General features: G+C 48.6%; 1 protein-coding gene across 1 annotated transcript in view; it reads left to right on the top strand.

Moving 5' to 3' along the window:
• LOC147733269 (sperm-specific sodium:proton exchanger-like) overlaps positions 1-19,745 on the top strand; it is a 7,973,824-nt gene that overhangs the window by 1,480,034 nt on the left and 6,474,045 nt on the right. The window contains exon 7 of the mRNA XM_086956195.1: positions 8,929-9,028. Within this exon, the coding sequence (XP_086812321.1) occupies positions 8,929-9,028 (100 nt within the window). The remainder of the gene's footprint in view (positions 1-8,928; positions 9,029-19,745) is intronic.

The raw sequence follows: 19,745 nt of genomic DNA, 5'->3' as shown, positions 1-19,745 counted from the left end.
TGGAAGGAGGTGATGATACGATGGAGAGAGGTCTGGAGCACAATTGAACCAAACTTAGGTACTGACTGGTGGATGTCTGGCATAGCTGAAAAACAGGTGGTCTAGGTATCATTTACCCAGCAGCGTCCGCCTGGGTAGTCCGTGTTTCCACCTTGGATTAAGGCCAGGACAATTGGTTGGCCATCACAGAACGTATAACTCTCGTTTACAGTAATACCCCCTGTGTAATTGGGAACTGAGGGTTACTAGAAGATTGACTTTGGGGTGGCCACCACAGAACTAATAACCTTTGTTTACAGTTATACCACATGAGACATTTTACTGAGTATAACTAGAAGTCTGAAGGGTTGGCCCCTTTTTGGGTATGACTACGGGGTAGTGATTTCCCACCAGTGTCTACATTATTTACTTAAGCACAGACACCCGTATTATTAGGAGCTTTATGTTTCACAGTCTCTGGTTAAGAATTTAGAGGCCCAGGGTGGACAGGATGTTGGGGTCCCCGGCCCATGTTCTACCTTTCTCTTTCAGATGTAACCGGGACACTATGGGGAATCTTAGTCACCTTACGGTTGGTAGGAATGAGGGGGGGGGTAAAGAGTAGATAGTGTTTCAGGCTACCACCCTCCCGTTTCTGTATTCCTCCACCCCGCCCTTACAAAGACTGTTGATCTCGTTTGTAGTGGTCCCATGCCAGTGCTGGCAGAGGCCTTGGGTTCATCCTTCTTGATGTCCCCAGGTTCTCACCGGGGCTCAGGTCTTCTGTGTAGGACCCTCTGCGTTTCCTGTTATCACTTCTGTAGTTATCTCTTCTCCCCATGCTCTACTGTCTTTCTCTCTCTCATTTTCTCTCGCATTCTCTCTCTCTCTCTCTCCCTCTCTCTTTTCTTCCCCACTATTTCCACCTCTCCACTCTGCCTCCACTCTCAGCTGTCCTTTGCTCTTTCCTCCTTATGTGTTGTAACTTTACACTTGGTTCCTCCCACTCCCACTTGTTCTCCCTCCCGCTTCCTTCCCACTTGGTATGGCCCGTGCTGTCACTTGAAGGCAGCAGTAGAATGTTGGGTCGTTACCGTCCTGTCAAGCTGGGAGCACCTTGTGTTAAATTGAACTGAATAAAGGTTCTTGAATTCTACCGCCTGTGGACCGTCTTTACTACACTCTGCTATTGTGTTCCGCCCTGTGTTGCACAGGCCCTGGCAGTCTTGTGCTAGGCTGTTTTCATCAGCCCTGAATTAGTGGGCTCTGCCGGCATGTGTTTCCGCCGTATTATTTGGCCCTGTACTTGCGACCTCACCTCAGTTTGCTCGCTGCTGCCGGTGGGAGTTGCGAGGATGCAGTAGTGTTCTGCCCGGTGTTCCTGCTTCCAGACTGTTTGTTTTCCGTATTCACGGATATGGAGGTCGTGGGGCATGTGCCATTCTCCTCCGCATCTCTCCTCCAATACTGTTTTGTGCGACCGGAGGTTCTTTGTGTCCTCCTTTCTTTCCGCCTGTCCGGCCCCCAGGGGGGTGGCGCCTCTCACGGAGCAACAGCCTGAACAACGATTTTTAAACAACGAGTGGGCTGAACAATGACTCACATACAACGACCTGGGACTGAACCACGACCTCCTTAACAACTACTAAATTAAACGACGAGTGGCCTTAACAACTCCAACCTTTAAACATGAAAAAATAAATATTTTATTTAAAGAACACTTCAAACGTATACTAATTTTAATAAACCTCAAATGATAGTCAGTTTTAATTGTTTTAATTTACATGGTTTTTTTATTGGCCAGTAGATGGCAGTGTAGGATTGTTTTCAGGCCTGAGGACCTTGGGCACGGATCACGAGGATCTGTGTTTCACTGTCTTAAAACAGATGGAACCTCTGATTTGAGATCACTCGAAGCACTGAGAGGGAACCGGAGAGACATAGTAGTAGGTTTGGTTGATATGTAAATTGGATTTATTTTGTAGTTCAGTGAGTCGTGGTTCAAAACATAGTGGTTGGGATTTGGTCGTTGTTTAGCCTTCGTGGTTTAGGCACTCGTGATTCCAGAGGTAGTTGTTAAATCATGCAACCGCCTCTCACGACCTGCACTTCAGGCGCCTGCTTTGCTTTGCTTCTAATTTTTTATGATTTTGTGGGGTTCTGTATACTACAGCCCTTTTGCGGGCCTGTTGTGTCTTTTGCACTCCGGCGGTTTGGTGAGTGTGATGTGTTTTGAGTTTATAAGGGGTTGGTCTACCTCCTGCCTTCCTCAATGCACCTACTCTCTTCCACTTTCGCAGTTCAGCAGGGTCCTGCCTGGCTGGAAAGACGCCTGGTAGTGACAGTTGCTTTGTGGCGAAGCGGGCAATACTGGTAAGTAATCCTGGCAATCTCCACCCTACACTCCCTGCTGTTTTGTTTCACCCGTTCAGGTTCTTTTCCATCCCTGCTTTCATCCTTTCTCACTGTTTTTCCATCTTTCTCTTTCCCCTTCCCCATTTACTGCCTTCTCTCTCTTGTTCTTGATCAAACAAAGCCTCATGAATTAAAAATACGTTCTGGTCCACAAACATGGGGCCTTATTTATGAAAAGTGACGCATCGCTGCGTGAAAACAGCGATGCATCACTTTTCACTGCGCCCTCCTTGCGACCCCAATGATGCTCATATTTACAGTATGACGCATCATGGTGCAAGGAGTTACAGATACGTCAGTATTTCTGACGTAACTGTATTGAGCAAAAGTGGCGCATTGCTGGAGTGTGTCACAAAAGTGACGCAACTCCAGCAATGCTTCCTTTCACATGGGGCAAGCCCCATGTGAAAGGGCCTGCGTCAGTCTTACGCCTGCTGTGAGGCAGGCGCAAGATTTTGACGCAACGATGTCCTAGAAGTGACGCAGTGAAATCTTATAGATTTCACTGCGTCACTTCTACGACCCTTTCTTGCACCGGAACGCCTCCCCTACATACATTATACCTGGCGCAGGTATAATGTGCCGCAGGGGTTTACAAAGTGACGCATCTACCTAGATGCGTCACTTTGTAAATATGGTGCAACAAGGCACATTTTTTACGCTGCTGGTGCGTCACAAAAAGTGACGCACCGGCAGCGTAAAAGTGACGCACGGCCTCATAAATGAGGCCCATGAGTTTTAGCGGTCTCCACCTAAAACCACAGGTATAAACTGAGCACTGTGTTGTGTCTATGTTTTTTTACTTAAGAATTTTTGGTCTACATCAACAATACAGCAAAAACTGACAGACCTAAAAAGAAAAAGAATACAATACTCGTTAAATACTTTGGTCTGTTTGTTCAACTTTTCTCTGCTGTTTCTCCTTGCCACTGCTACTAGACAAGTGTTATCGTAGCATTTGGATAGCACTTCCTACACATATGTGGGGCGTTGAAGTGCTCACCCTCATGGACAGCCAGCTGTACCTTGTAGAGTGTGTAGGTGGAACAGTGTTGTTTTTCTTTGAGGCTATTTAGTAATTGTTTTCCTGTTATGTGGGATGACCATTGTAGGAGAGTAGGGTCTGCAATCCTATGATCACCCAGATTTTTTGCTTTTGTTTCACTGGTTTACGACTTTCTCTGGCTGTGGGCCTGCTAATCAGACCCACAGCCTGGCTGTTCTCTTTCTAAATTACGATATGTACCCTAGGTGCATTTACCAATTGGTACTGGGCCACCTTATCAGACCCCGTAACGCAGGGCATAGGTGTACCCAGGGCCGCCAGGGGCTGAAGCATGTATTATGCCACCCCTGGCTGGCCTCCTAAATTTGACACAACTGGCTGCACGACAGCTGGGGCGAAGACGTGTAACCACCCTTCGCTTTAGGTATAGTAGCTCTATATCTAACCATACAATGGACACCCGAGTTCCTATCAGTCACTCCTATGGCAGGCCTTAACGATCCTGAAGGCAGAGTGCGTGGGCTCGTGTGAGCTAGGTTCAGGCCCGAGCCGAGCCCGGTTGCAGCTTGCGGAATCAAGACCCAATAGCTGTTCCATGATAACGCGTACCATATCGGTAACTCCGGTGTCGCGTTATCAAGGCATGTCGAGTAAGGTGTCATACGAATCGGGGTGCTGCCCTCTCACCAATTCTGGCGATGAGGTTAGCATCCCACCCTTCTAGAGGGACACGACATGTACGTAACTGTGAACCCCGGTTAAAGTTAACTGAAGCCTCAGCTCCACAAAATGGATGCTGCCACCACAGACACGAGTCTAACCTCCTGCTGCTGGGAGTCCTTCCAGCGAGGAGCACTTGGACAAAGGGTTTCCTGTCGAGGGCGGTGTTCGCACCGTCCCAGACAGGGTTTGTGTATTCTGGGTAGGTAGGGCTTTGGCGAGAAGGTGACTGCGGAGTGGCACCCCGGTGCTCACTACGCATCTGCCGGTTAGAACCAGTTCCAGGGGCGACAGCCCTGGCCTGGGGAAAGTCCGGCAGGGGAGAGGGGTGTAACTACCCCCCTTCCTGGTCCCACCCTTAGGGCAGGACCTAGTCATGTACCCACCCCTTTCTTTAGAATAAAGACCGGAGCGGGGACCCTTCCAAATTAGATCATCTTTGATTCAAGAACTACTTTCTACGAAAGGACATTCAAGACTCTTCTCAAGATTTCTCCCTTGTGACTAAGGAGTAGTCACCCTGCATCAGCGGGCACCAACTAAGAACTCTGCGGTTTGCTGTAAGTCCTTCCTCAAGGAATCCGACGGCCCAGCTCGACGAGAACCGGCTTCCCTGGCACCTCTGACCTCTACCCACGTCATCAGCTCAGCTGTGATCTGTGGGTGCGACGAGACCTCGAGGGACCGGCCATCATCAGAACCTGCACGCTCTTAAAGCCAGCACGACCATCGAGGTAACTCTCTGGTGAGTGCTCTGGGGTCCGAGAAGCCCCGACCCTGAGCCGCTCCAGCACCGAAGTGCAGTCTCCCAGCATCTCCACGATCTGCGTGGGGCCCTTCTGCTCGCTGCTCAGCACGTTGTCTGGTCACTAGCCGCTGGCTTGTGCCCTTCTGTGACGACATCCGAGAATCATCACTGCTGGTCTGGTTGCTCCAGACTGGCCCTTGCTTCCATCTTTGCGAGAAGCACCCCGGACCCTCCTGGTTCACTCAAGACGCCATCTTAGGCCCACCACGTGGCCCTGAGATCTGCCAAGGCTTGTTGCCCCATCCTGGGCCCAGCGACGCCGACAGCATCATCCTTCGTGGGACAGCTCGCACCTCCGCCGTGGTCGCCGACAACGCCTCCTGGTCCGTGAGACTGCAGAGCCTAGCGTCGCCCACTCACCTGGTCGAGGTGACGGCCAACCGGTGCCTTCCTGGTACCCTCTGACTACTGGCTAGTAGTACGAACTTGGTCCCCTCTGCTTTCAGGTTTCATCAATCTCCGATCCAGGCTTGGATCTCTACGAACTATTCAGCACTGGTCGCCGGCCAGCAACTCCTTTTCTTCCGGCTCCTGGCTCGTCAGCGAAGACCCCGACGCCTGTAAGACTTGTGCAGCCGCAGCCCTCGTGGCTAGGTAACTCGGCATTTCGGTGCCTGCATAGCCTCCTTACTCTAGGGTCCTGAGTCCCTCGCTTCCGACTTGCCTTATCGGGTCCGCCCGAGACCTTAATCTTTCCGTGTCCTCGGACACTTGTTTTAATTGTGCACTTGAAGTATTTGCTAAAGAGATTTGGTTTGTGCTTAGTACCCGGTCCTCATAAAGAGTACAGGGCTGTTGTGATTCTTAATAAATATACTGTTTATTTTCATAACACTTGTGTGGTGTCCTTTCACTGGGTGTTCAAGGGGTACATGTGTGGTAAACAGCTGGCTTAACGCGCCCTCTCGAGTCTTTAGCCTTAGACTGCTCGTATCCACGCTACTAGGATAGCTGGTCTATAGGTTGACTTACAACCAAACACCATAAGGGTCGTTGGAACGATACATAGCGGTCGCTAGAATAGCGAACGTTGCATATCGGGCCAACTTCTCACAACCATGAGGTGCACTTGTCTTGTTATGGGAGACAACGCCTATCGCTATGATAGATGACATTATGTGAATGATAGATGCGCAAATTCTGATTCAAATATGGGGTAAAACATATAGGCAGCTACCTAGCACCACCCAATCCATGGGCACGGTAGGTGATTTGTACATCTGCACCAGGAAAGTTGCTATTGCTCATTTCTAGTTGTACCCGATTTGCTAAACTCAGGAGGATATGAGGTGGTGTTGGACCAGACAGAATTCGAACTTGTGACATATGAGTCACATGCACCACTCAAATGAATTTCATATTTCCCTAAATTAATTTACCACTAATCCATTTTGCGTTCCGGAGTAGATTGCTAACGGGCATAAAGCGATTCAACACTTCATCAGGGGTAGCAAGCGCTGTGTAAATGCAAACCCTTCCCTATTCTATCACTCTGCTATCCTTTTTTCAAACCAAAAACACAAACTTGCATGTCTACTGCTCAAATTAATTGTATATTCCCATATAATAATGTCCCCACTAATCCTGTTTTGGTTTCGGAGTAGCGTGCTACCCGCCAAAAAGCACTTCAACACCTCATCAGCATCAGTGGTTGCAGGCGCTATATAAATACAAAACCCTCCCCTTTTCTATCCCTTCACTATCCTTTTCTATCCAAATAACAAATGAACATTTCCAACGCTCAAGGATGTGGCCTAACAACTAGGGTGGTCGATCACAAATCTGGGGAATCATGTTCGAAGCTCCAATAACCTCGGGCAAGTTTGCACTATATAAAACTCTGATAAAAATCACCTTCAGTCCTTGTTGGGTCCTAGGGTAGTGTGCTCATCGACGTTAAAGCGTTTTCATACCTTGTTAGGGGTGGTAAATGCTATATAAATGCAATTACAATTACAGTGATACCTTATCCATGATATTATGTACATCTGGAAATTGGGGAAGTACCAGTAGGTACCTCTTCATGGCTAGTGACAAGCTGTTTCATGGATACTGATCGTGGCACTTCAAGATATTCAACATTGTAGTGATTCTTGTGACATTGTAGATTATGTTATAATGCTCATTCATGGTTGCTTAAACGTGGTGATTCTTTATATTTAGGACCTCATTTATGAGGTTGTGCATCACTTTTAGGTAGATGCGTCACTTTGTAAACCCCTGCACCACATTATACCTGGGCAATGTATATTGTATGCAAGGGGGGCGTATTGACGCAAGAAAGGGTCATAGAAGTGACGCAGTGAAATCTATGAGATTTCACTGCACCACTTCTAGGATGCAAATGTGTCAATATCTTACTCCTGCCTCACAGCAGGCATAAGACTGACACATGCCCTTTCACATGGGGCTTGCCCCATGTGAAAGAAAGCATTGCTGGAGGTGCCTCACCTTTGTGACACACTCCAGCATTGCGTCACTTTTGCACCATACAGATACGTCAGAAATACTGACGTATCTGTAACTCCTTGCGCAATGATGCATCATACTGTAAATATGACGCATCATTTGTGTCACAAGGAGGGCGCAATGAAGTCACGCATCACTGTTTTCACGCAACTTTTCATAAATGAGGCCCTTAGTGTCCATTCTTGACACAGTGTGGATCCTTGTTAATCTCTTAACGTTATTTCTACCTATATTTGTGTCTGAGCCTTTAAGATTGCATCCTTTCAGGCATTAACCCATTTATCCAGCAATCCAGAAATACACTTACCTATTTATCGTTGCGCTCATTCATTATCTGTGCACTTATTTGCTCATTTATTCATTTTTGCTCTCACTAATCCATCCAACTGTTGGCACTCTCACAATTATCCACTCACCCTTATGAGCAACCACATTCACATATTGATCAATCAGTAAAGAAGCCCTTTCACTTATACAGTTGTCAGATTATATTTTTTCCTGTACTTGTTTAACCTGGTATTCCAGGTTTCAGTAAGGCCTGGAAAGAAAAGAGAGCTGAAGTCTACTGTAGTGTCCATAGTGTTGCTAGAGATTGACCTGGGTGGACACAAATGTCCTCAAGACAAAGAAAATATTAACATCCCGTGTCATCTACTGAGCAACTTGTCATGTATTTTTATTTTTGACACTGACCAAAACCCAATAATGAGTACTTGGTATCATTGCAAGCTCAATCTTATAGGAAAAATGGGAGCTAATTGTTCATGTGCTACATCAGCTGTTCCTACACTGGGGGTCCACGACTGTATGGAAAATTAAATTATGTTAGCAAGTTAATAAAGTGTATATAAATAAACAAACTTTAAAAAAATTACATTACTGTAAATGTGAAGATATTTTTAATTGGAGGCTTAGAATGTAGTTGGTATGCGTATCTATCATGTTTTATTAGAGCAGCGCAAATAAAGCAAACATAACACAGTGTGGATGATGGGTAGCCTCCATTGAAGCACGAACAGGAGAGCAGGTGTTAGGTGCAACAAAAACAAAGTGAAATTCTAGAGTTAAGCATATAGCTTCGTGTTTTAGTATTAAAAAACGCATTTAGAAAAGCTCCAACCTTTCCGCGAACATTCAAATTTTTATTTGTATTTCTTTGTAAATGAAACTCAGTATCCAATCATTTGTGAATGTGTTTGGTTTATACTTGTTTCTGTATTAGTGTGTATTGCTTTACATTTGAAACTAAGAATTCGCTTAGGCCGGGGTCCTGGCTTCATTCATGACTCAATGGGGGTCCTTGGATTCCAGCAATGACTACGTGAGGGTCCACAGAAGTTAAAAGGTTAAGAAACGATGTGCTACAGTGTTTGAATATGGGCACTGGTCTGTATTCTGGCTGGATTTGATTTGATTGCAAAATATGAAAGAAAATTAAGTAAACGTGCTTTAAAAAAAAAAAAACGGCATTGAGTAACCCGTACCTGTTCACTTTCTATGTTAATAGGAATTTCCTTTTCTTTTTCTATAGCTGAATGGGGTGGAATGTCAGGAGTTATTTCTACTATCATTTTGGGCATTACTCTAGATGTCGCAAATTTTAATCCTGGAACCTATGCCTTCTTTCGTCGGTGAGTAAATTGCTTTTATTTTCTTCGACACAATTTCCATATGTCTGATTAAATATTATTTTTTTGTATAAATGTCTAAGTTGCTTCTGTGAACGTTTTCAATAGTGATGTTTTTATCAATGAACTGAGAAAGCATAATGCCTGCATTGTTTCCAATATGGTCAGAAAATATCAGTTTGTCCGTGTTAGACCTGGCACCATTGGCGTGGGTCTCCCTTCCATTTTTGCTGTTGCCTCGTGTTTTTGCTAGTGTTAGATGCTTTTGGCACTGTGCCACTGGTGTCCAGTGCCACAGTGCAAGTGTTCCCTATCGTAAATTAATGTATGAATTGGTGATTCCATGATTGACTGGTTTGGTTTACCTGTCTGACCCTAGTACAGTGCACCAGGAGTGCCCAGGACCTGTAACCCAAATGCTGCTGGTGGGCCTGCAGCACTGGTTGTGCCACCCACAGAAGCGGCCTGTAAAAGTGTGTCCAAGGTTTGTCAGGTCTTGTACTGCCATGTTGATTGAGCTTTGTGCACCCACTTGCCAGTCCCTAAATCTTCCCTTTTCCTCATATCAGACACCCCTATGGTAGGCCCAAGGGCAGGGTGCATTGTATGTGTAAGGTAGGACATGCCCTGGTGTGTGTGGCATGTACTAATAGTGAATTACAGCCATTTTCGGTTTTCACTATTGCAAGGCTAACTGTTCTCCATAAGCCGGAATGGGCAGTTAGATTACTACATCATATAATCATAACTGACTCAGGGAACATGGTAAAGATTTGAGTTTAGTACGCCTGAACTCAGAATGATAAAATATATCTTTTAGTGAAGTTGGTTTTAACATTCTGTGTTTGAAAATACCACTTTTAGAAAGTAGGTATTTTCTTGTCTAACTATCCAAGCCTGCCTCTGCTAGGATGTGTATTCCTTGTCTGGAGTTTGAGTGACAGGGGGATTTCAGGAGACAGAATGAGTCAGTCCAGTGGTGAATAGAGAGGTCTTCATCTTGATGGGAAGGAGGAGTTGCACCTGGGACCTGAATAGGGCTGTGCCTTCCCTCCACAATGACGGCTCCACCTCCTGGGGTGCGGCTAACGTCTCTGCCCTGCACTGTGAAAGAAGAGAAGGAATCATGTCAACAAAGTGCTCCAGGGCTGTGCTTTCCCTCCACAATGCTGGCTCCACCTCCTGTGGGGCGTCTGATGTTTCTGCCCTGCACTGTGAAAGGAAAGAAGGCGTCATGTCAACAGAGTGCTCCAGAACTGGTCTGGACTGGGCAAAGGCCCCTCTGCCCTCAGAGGACAAAGGATTTGAGGTATAAATATTGGGACCCTGATCCCAAGAAATTAGATCACTTTTGGACAAACAAGAAGAAACCTTTGCTGAGGAGTGGAACAAGTAGAGATAGACTATCACTAAGCTGAAGTGCTGCTTTGGGGATTGGCCTGCAGTGGTTGCCTGACTTCCAAAGAGAGGAGAAAGGGACTTTGTGTACTTTCATCAACTTGTAAGGATCTCCAAGGGCTTGGAACAGAGCTTGCCTCCTGCTGAAGTCTCAGGGACAACAGACTTCAACCCCCATCTCTCCAGAGTTCTTTGGAAGTCCCTGCTTCTGTTTTGGGCCTTCTGAGGGACTGCGTGTTGCAAGGAGCTGGAAGCGCGACTCAAGAGGTAGACGCGTGTCACCGTCGCTGCTGCTGCTATCATATTGTAGATGTCGCCGCTGTAGCTGTCGTATTGCACCACATCGAGAGAAGTGTCTCGCAACGAAGAATAAGCATGTCGCCGTCGCTGCTGCTGCCGCCGCATCTTGGAAGTCGGCGCTATAGCTGTCATATTGCACCGCATTAAGAAAAGCGCCTCGCATCCACAGAGAAGTGTGCCGCCATCGGAGCTGATGCCGTCGCATCTTGAATGTCGCCGCTGTAGTTGTCGCATTTTGCGGAAGAGTCTTGCAACGTCGGAGAAGAGTGTCGCAGCCGAAGCTGTTGTCGTGGCATCGCGGAACAAGGGTGTTGCCGCTGCAGCGGACTCATCGTATCGAGACTTTTCGCATCCTTGAGAAGCGTGCAGCATCTGGAAGATCATCACGTCTTTTTTTCTTTGCACCGGAACATTGCCGCTTTTCCATCGTTGCAACACTTGTGTTGTGGAAGCCTAACGCATCGTAAGGTACATTGACTCAAAGTGTCGCATTTTAAGAACTGAACAGAACTAAGCTAATACTACCATTTTAAGTACAGTATTGTGGATTTTTGCTGTTTATGGTCTTGTGTTAAATCTATATAAAGAATACTTATTTTTAGTATATAAAACCTGTGTGGTGTCCATCTGTAGTGTTGTCACTTGATTACTGTATGTGGTCACAAATGCTTTACACACTGCCTCTGAGATAAGCCTGTCTGCTCGTGCCAAGCTACCAAGAGGGTGAGCAGGGGTTATTTTAGGGGCATACCCCCTTATCCTTGACTAGAAGCAAGGGTCCCTATGTGTCACAAGTACCTACCTGTGCCAACTAGAGACCCCGCAAAGCCAAGATTAGTAGTGGGCAATGTTCCCTCTAATTTTTTTTCTCTGTGTGCAGCAGTGTAAGGACTTTGTGCGCTGCAGCCAAGGCTCTGTGCGCCAATAACCCAACCACGCATGTGGTTGCAGCCAGAGGCGTTCTTGCTTGATTGTAAAGATAACTGACTTAGGTACTGGAATGCAGGAGGCCTGCTTGATGGGGCAGTCGGTCCGGACTGGGAACCCAAAGCTGCCCTGGCAATTTTTACAGAACGGGTGGGGGGGAGTGTCAAGCACTACTGCTGAACAAAACCGGTATCCAGCACTGCTGCTTTTGTTATTGGGGCTGATATTGGAGCGTCGCTGCAAAACTGCCCCCAGTAACAAAACCGGCCCCTACTGCTCCGAAACTGGTCCCCACCCTTCCAGTATGCCGGGCAAATGCCTGATGCCTGCTACAGCCAGTCCGGCCATGGGAAGGCGTTTGTTTGGTGACTGGTAAACACTGGTTGTGTCATGTTGGAAATGAACAGGTGCAGTGCAGAGCATCTACAACTACAACAAAGTTACACTATGTATATTAGGAAACCGGGGCAACTTGCCTCATTCCATGGCACCAGTGAACCTCTGCTTTCCTAACCAACTACACAGGTGCAGCTTAGGGACATCTTAAGGATTATTATTTTTTTTTTTAAACCTTTATTTATAAAATGCACAGTACACAGCGTCTGCCTACAACCCCTCGGGGCCGGCCGCTATGACACATGACGAAAGGATAGAAAGGAAAAAAGGGGACAGTACGCCGTTAAAGCAATCTCTGAGCGTACATTATCGTGTGGAACATAGAACCATATAAAAAGGATAAAAAAGGTTTAATTTTATGATTTTGTCGAAGAAAAACAACAACACACAAACACATGGTATCATACTGGCAAGGGTCATAGGAGGGAGGGAAAGGGGAAAAGGAACATGTAAATAAAGGAACGCATCTGGCAAGGGGGGGCGAGCATGAAGGGGAAAAAACATAGATAATACGGAAAACAAGAAACGGAACGTCAATCATGGGGAGGAGGGGAGAGGAGCCTCATAGTCAAGTGGAGGGGAGCAAATATCTCCGCGGTACGAATTCCACTGAGCCCAGACCCTGGACCATTTCTTGGGACGCCCTCATGCCTCATACACCGTTTTTTCTCGAAACATGCACCAGTCCATGTTCTCCTTCCAGGCACTGAGCAGCGGTGGTCTAGCGGAGCCCCAGAGCTGAGCTATATCTCTCTTCGCAACCATGTTGCCCAGAGTGACCCAAAGCGTCTGAGCAGCATTACAGTCCGAAGGCTCCCACACATTAAGCAGGCAACGTCGTGCTTCGGGAAGGAGAGGGACTCCGGTAACACGTCCCATAACATCATGCACTCTAGACCAGAAGACCGAGACCATCGGGCATTCCCACAAAACATGGAGAAAAGTACCATCCATACCGCACCCACGCCTGCATCGTCCATCCGAAACTAATCCCATACGCACCAGACGCATACCAGCCACATACACACGGTGGAGGATCTTCAGCTGGACAAAACGAAGTCGAGCCGGAATAGCCACCTCCTTCGGGGAGGACACAGCGGATTGCCAGTCCTCATCGTCAAGTTCAAGTCCGTCAGCTGTCCAAGAAGCACGAAGTTTCTCCAGCTGGTCAGCCCTGTTGTTGATGAGCTTCTTGTATATTAGGGAAATCGTGCTATCAGGGACAGGGCCGTCTAGGACACGGTCCTCCAAGGGGAAGGATTGCGGAATATCAGTACCGGGGGGAAAGACGGAGGACAAGGCATGTCGAACCTGCATATATCGAAAGTGCTCCTTGTCATCGAGCCGGTATTCCAGTTTCAGGACTGCAAAGGACTTCACAGCGCCCCGTGCCCATAGATCCTCCACCCTACTTATCCCAATCATGTCCCACTTATCAAACCCTTTCGTCTTCCACAGGTTGCCCAATCGATCCGAATCATACAGTGGCGTCATACGCGTCAGCTTACCACCCCAGCCCGTAGCCACAGTTGCATCCCTCCAGGCCCGCACCGCACACTTCGTAGGACCCGTAAGGAGACGGATGGGCGACTTTGAGTACAAAGCCCTATTAAAGTTGCCACCGGGCAATAACATTTTATCCAAGGCAAAGGCGGGAGCGGGTTCCGATGAGTACGTTGCATGATTAATAGCGCTCAGGTGTGAGGCCCAGTAATAGCGTCTAATATCGGGCAAAGCAATACCACCATCGTACCAGGAAAGGGTGAGCTTGGACAATGCAATACGGGCACGACCATCCCAAATTAGTTGTCGCTGTAAACTCTCGACCTCGCGAAAGTAGCGAGCAGGGACTGGGTCAAAGAAATTCTGCAAGGCGTAAAGAAATCGGGGGAGCGACATCATTTTAAAAAGCGCCGCTCGGCCCAATGGGGATAGGGGCAATTCACGCCACCGTCTCACATCTTGTTTGAGTCGGCGGAGCGGAGCGTACAAGTTTCGCTCATAGCGGACTGAAGAAACCGTAGAGACATAGATCCCCAAATATTTGAAGCCGTCCGCAGCCACCAAAATTGGGAACCTGCGAGGCAGAGGCGGCAGAACCCCGGCTATGACATAAATGCAGGACTTGGTCCAGTTGATGACCAATCCAGAGTTCTTACCGAAGGATGTAAGAACGTCATAGAGGACGTTCAAGGACTTTTGAGGGGAAGTGAGATAAAGAAGGATCTCATCGGCATACAATGAGACGCGATCCTCTAGATCTGGTGCCCACCGGATCCCCTTGATCGAGGGTTCCCACCGAAGCCACGCCACAAGGGGTTCAAGCGCCAGTGCGAATTGGAGCGGGGAAAGCGGACAGCCCTGACGGGTGCCACGGCCTAATGGGAAGGGGTCAGAGCATCTACCATTTACCACAACCTCAGCCAGTGGTTGTTCGTAGAGGAGCTTGACCCAGGCAATAAAGTTAGGACCAAAGCCAAACTTAGAGAGGGCCGCCCATAGATAGGGCCATTCGATGGTGTCGAAAGCCATAGTAGCGTCTGGGGAGGCTACCACCGCCGGCTCCGTGAGAGTTGCAGCTCTCGCGAGAACACCATGAAGCCTACGCAGGTTAAGGGCCGTGTTTCTGTGTGGTATGAAACCGGATTGATCCGGATGGATCAAGTTGCAAATCACCTTCAACAACCGATTGGCCAGAAGCTTGGCCAGGATTTTGGGTTCCGCGTTTAGCAGGGAGATGGGGCGGTAGGAGGTGCAGTGGTCACGAGGCTTGCCATCCTTATATATGACCACTATAGTAGCTAGGCGCTGCTCAAGGGGAAGGATTCCAGCCTTGGACGCATCAAGAAACATATTGCGCAGATGGGCGGCCATCTTGTCCGGGCAAAGTTTGTAAAGCTCAATGGGCAAACCGTTCGGGCCCATAGCCTTACCCGAGCGTGACGATCGGATAGCAAGGGCAATCTCATCCACCGTAAAGGGAGCCTCCAGAGCAAGGCCCTCTTCTTCCGAGACAGAAGGAAGAGCTATATCACGCAACAACAGCCTGGATCAGCCTCATCACGATCACTCACAAGGGTATAAACCTTCCGGAAGTGGTCAACAAAGCAATCAACGATCTCGCCGGGGTCGGACACACTCTCACCAGATTCGCGAACAATAACAGGCACAACACGACTCGCTCTTTCAGCCTTATCCAGCCATGCCAGGAGTTTGCTGGCCTTGTCACCCACATCATACAGCTTGCCCAATTGATTCGCTCGCATCAACTTAGCAGCGTCGGTAACACAAGCCTTGTAATCAGCCTGTTTCAGTTCCAGAGTGTGTAACAGCGCAGGCGTGTCGTCCCCACCCAGCTCACTTTCAAGCGCTGGGATTTCAGTCTCAAGGGCCAGAACGGCCTCCATCTTAGCCCTCCGCTCAGCAGCAATGAGAGATAGTGCAGAGCCCCTAATAACCGTTTTAAAGGCCTCCCAAAGAACCGTAGGGGAGGTGACCGAGCCCACATTTTCATCAAAGTAACAGTCAATAGCCTTCACCATATCTGAGCGGAGCCGGGGGTTCCGGAAGTGCCAGGGAGGGACAGGGGGAATCCTGTTACCAAGCAGACCACCCACAGAAATCTTAATCATCAAGGGGGAATGGTCCGAGATACCCCTGGGAAGATGATGAACCTCCCGGACGGAGGATAGAGTAGAAGCCAGCATAAAGAAATAATCTATACGAGAGAGGCTGCCATGCGCACCAGAGTGAAAGGTATACTGCAGCAGGGCAGGGTGTAGCAAACGCCAAACATCCACCAGACCAAAAGTATCAGCCATCTCATTGAGCCACATCTGGGATGTCGGCAAAACTCTAGGGGGCAGCCGATCACGTTCGCCAGACATAACAGAGTTAAAGTCTCCGCCTATGATCAACAGACCATCAGGGAGACCAAGAAGAGTCTTGCCAAGGTTGGCGTAGGTGGTAGCCTGCAGCCCCGGTGGAATATACACAACCACTAACACAATTGGTTTACCCTCCCATCTCCCGGAGACAGCAGCATACCGCCCCCGATCATCCAATATAACATCATCAATCGCAAGGGCTAGGGATGATTTCACCATTATACCCACTCCCCGGGACCCGGTGGTGAAACCAGCATGGGCGACCAGTCGATAGCCCCGACGGTCAAGAGCCTTACAGGCATTACCGATCAGGTGCGTCTCTTGAAGGAACACAACATCAGGGGCATGGCGCCTCAGGAACTGTAACACAATGCCACGTTTAATTCTGTCACCCAAACCGTTGACGTTCCAAGAAAGAACCTGCATCTCACCCCCCCCCATCCCAGAAAAGGCGACCCGATCCAAACCCCCCCCACAACCCCGAATCCAGAATATTCGCAAGCAGTGACATACCATAAAAAAGGGAACATAACAAAAAACATGAAACACAACCAAGTCCCCCAAACCACCCCCCAACCAAGAACCCGTTACAACGCCCCCCACCCTGCAACCCTGCTGACTAAAAAGCCACCCCAAACTGCAGTGTGCCTGTCGCCCCATCTGATCTACACAAAGAACCCCCCGAGGAGGAAGGGAGAAATCACCCCCACCCGCACCGCCACGGGCATAATCATAAAGCATACAATAAATTTACTCTGTAGAGTTCATAGTCTCAAGTCGGACCTCTGGGGGCCCACGTTACTCCTGGGCCGTTGCACCACCTTCCGCACCACCAGGGCCTCCGCTCTCAGTGTCATCCTTCGGCAACGAGTCCAACCAGTCACTAACACGGTCCGGCTGATCGAAAAAATAAGCTCGTTCTCCGAACTCAATCCGCAAGCGAGCTGGAAACAACATGGCGTATTTCAGTCCCCGATCTCTCAGACGACGCTTCACTCCGAGGAACCCAGATCGTTGTCGTTGCACTTGGGGAGTGAAATCAGGATAGATAGACACAGAGTTATTCTCGTACTTCAACGGGCCGTGTTTACGAGCGGCCTGTAGGATAGCGTCTCTGTCCCGATAGTGAAATAGTCTAGCGATGATAGGCCTCGCGGGCCTCCTGGCTTCACCTGACCTCCTGGGAAACGATAGGCGCGCTCTACGGCAAAGAACTTGCTGAGCCCTGCAGGAGCGAGTTTAGCGACAATAAGTTTCTCGACCAGTAGATCGATCGAGGCAGCACCATCATTTTCCGGCACTCCAACCAGGCGTATGTTGTTCCGCCTGGTCCTATTATCGTAGTCTTCCATGCGTTTAAGCAATAGGTCGTGTGAGGAACGCAGATTCCCTATCTCGGATTGCGCCTCCGCCATGTCCGTCACCAAACTCGACGCCTTTAGGTCCAATGCCTTCACCCTCTCGTTCGTCTTGGCCAGGTCGGCTCGAATAAGAGTAACATCCTCCGCCACCGTGTCTATCTTGGACACGATGGCTTCGTATTGCTGACTCATATCGGCCTTGAGTCCAGAGATGGCGGCCAAAAGGTCTTGAAGTGACACTTCAGAGGAAGACGACATGTCAGTCCTTGGGTCCTCCGAGCCAACAGTGGTGACACCCGGGGAGCCTCTCGGCTGGGTGTAGCGCTCAATCACATTGGACTGGATCGACCCCCCCCGAGTTACAGCCTTCCTGCGTCTCTCCGCCTCAGGTTTTGTCGCCATGTTGCATCCAGCAGCGGCCGGGGACACCCAAGAGCAGCGGGACGATGATAAGTCCAAAAACTCAAAAGTGTAGTTTTAAGAGAGGATGCCACGGGTCTCCTTGCCAGCCCAAGGAAGGAGAGCGTTCACCGTGAGAGTGGCAGGCGAAGACAAAGTAGGAGGTCCCAAGGAGTCAGAGACGAGAAGGCCGGAAACCGAAAGTGAAAGTGGCACACCACCGGTGGGCCAGGTGCCAGGCAGCCGTTGTTGTTGCATTACAGCTCGGCCATAATAAGCAGTCGAGACCCCGGTTGCGTTTGGGGTTAGGCCAAAAAGTTGAAGACGATAGAAAAATGGTCCCCAAGGTCCGATTCCGACCAAAAAAGGATCGACAGCATCAGTGAGAGTAGCACTCCAAAAGCCCGTCGAAGTGACCAGGATATATGCAGGATAGATAAAGAAGGGCGGCGCGGGTCTCGGGAGCTCTCTGCTCACGCGACCATCTTGGATGCCCGCGTAGCTCCTCCCCCATCTTAAGGATTTTAAAGGCCCTGGGCCAAACGTATTCAGGGGGCCCCTCTGCGGATCACCTTTGAATTTATGATTCAGTTTCAGCTCTCTTGTGTCCTCTTTGGCCAGATCACAAACGGTGCACAGACATACAGGTTCAAACTCTAAATGTGTTTATAATTATTATTCCGGGATAGTGATGTGTTTTTCCGATATTGTAATATAGTAGAAGCTCAATAATACTACTGCAAATAATCACTGTAACATCCTCCCATTTCTCATATCTGAGATCCAGTTTGGATCTAAAAGAATAAGGGGCAGATTTATGTTAACTGGCGCATCCCCAGGGATGCGCCAGTTAACATGCGCCACAGTGCGCCACAGCTCCGCCAGCCATGGTGCGCCGCATTTATAATGCGGCGCACCATGGTGCAAAAACGGCTCAGATGCGTGGCGCATCTGTGCCGGAAATGTGGCGCATTGCTGGAGTTGCGTCGCAAGCGTGACGCAGCTCCAGCAAGGCTCGGGGGCACCCCATTTTAACAATACTGCATCAAGACCTACGCCTGCTTCAAGCAGGCGCAGACTTTTGACGCAGCATTGGCTTAAAAGTGACTGAGTGAAATCTCATAGATTTCACTCAGCCACTTTTGCGAGGCGCACCTGCCCCGGAACGCCCACCCTGCGCCGGATTGCCCACAAGCGGCGCAGGGCTTTACAACGTGACGCATCTGCCTAGATGCGTCACGTTGTAAATCGTTCGTAGGGATGCGCCACGTTTACGCCGCCTTGCGTGACGCAACAGCGGAGTAAACGTGGCGCAAGGGCCTCATAAATCTGCCCCTTATTATTTATGGGTGTTGCATGAAACACAAACAAATTTGTCATAAAATGTCTTTAAACGACTCTCACACATTACCCAGACTTAAAATAAATTAAAAGAAAATGCTGTTTGCAACAATCTGTTTAAGAATTATTCAAGGTAAGCGGGGCAAGACTTTCTGCAGAATAGAGCTGGCTCAACAGGGGAGGGGTGGGGGGGGGGTCACTCCACTCTTCAGAACTGAAAATCAATCATTACTTTATTTATCATTTCTGAAGATGGTGTCCTGGATACGCAGGGGAGGAATGTGCATAGAAATCCACCATGCGTGCTTTTAGAATCACTAATATATATTAGTTATTCGGAAAGCACACAAGGGGCTTCATTTATGAAAAGTGACGCATCGCTGTGTGAAAACAGCGATGCGTCACTTTTCACTGCGCACTCCTTACGACATTCCTGATGCGTCATATTTAATGTATGACGCATCATGTCGCAAGGAGTTACAGTCAGTATTTCTGACGTATCTGTAAGCGCAAAAGCGACGCATTGCTGGAGTGTGTCACAAAAGTGACGCAACTCCAGCAATGCGTCCTTTCACATGAGGAAAGCCCCATGTGAAAGGGCTTGCGTAAGTCTTACGCCTGCTGTGAGGCAGGCGCAAGATTTTGACGCAACAGCGTCCTAAAAGTGACACAGTGAAATCTCATAGATTTTACTGCGTCACTATTACGAGG

This window comes from Lissotriton vulgaris, chromosome 2_1 (assembly GCF_964263255.1).
Source record: "Lissotriton vulgaris chromosome 2_1, aLisVul1.2, whole genome shotgun sequence".
NCBI classification, from domain to species: domain Eukaryota; kingdom Metazoa; phylum Chordata; class Amphibia; order Caudata; family Salamandridae; genus Lissotriton; species Lissotriton vulgaris.
The sequence above is the reverse complement of the archived record's forward strand: the minus strand, read 5'-3'. Positions and strand labels throughout refer to the sequence as shown.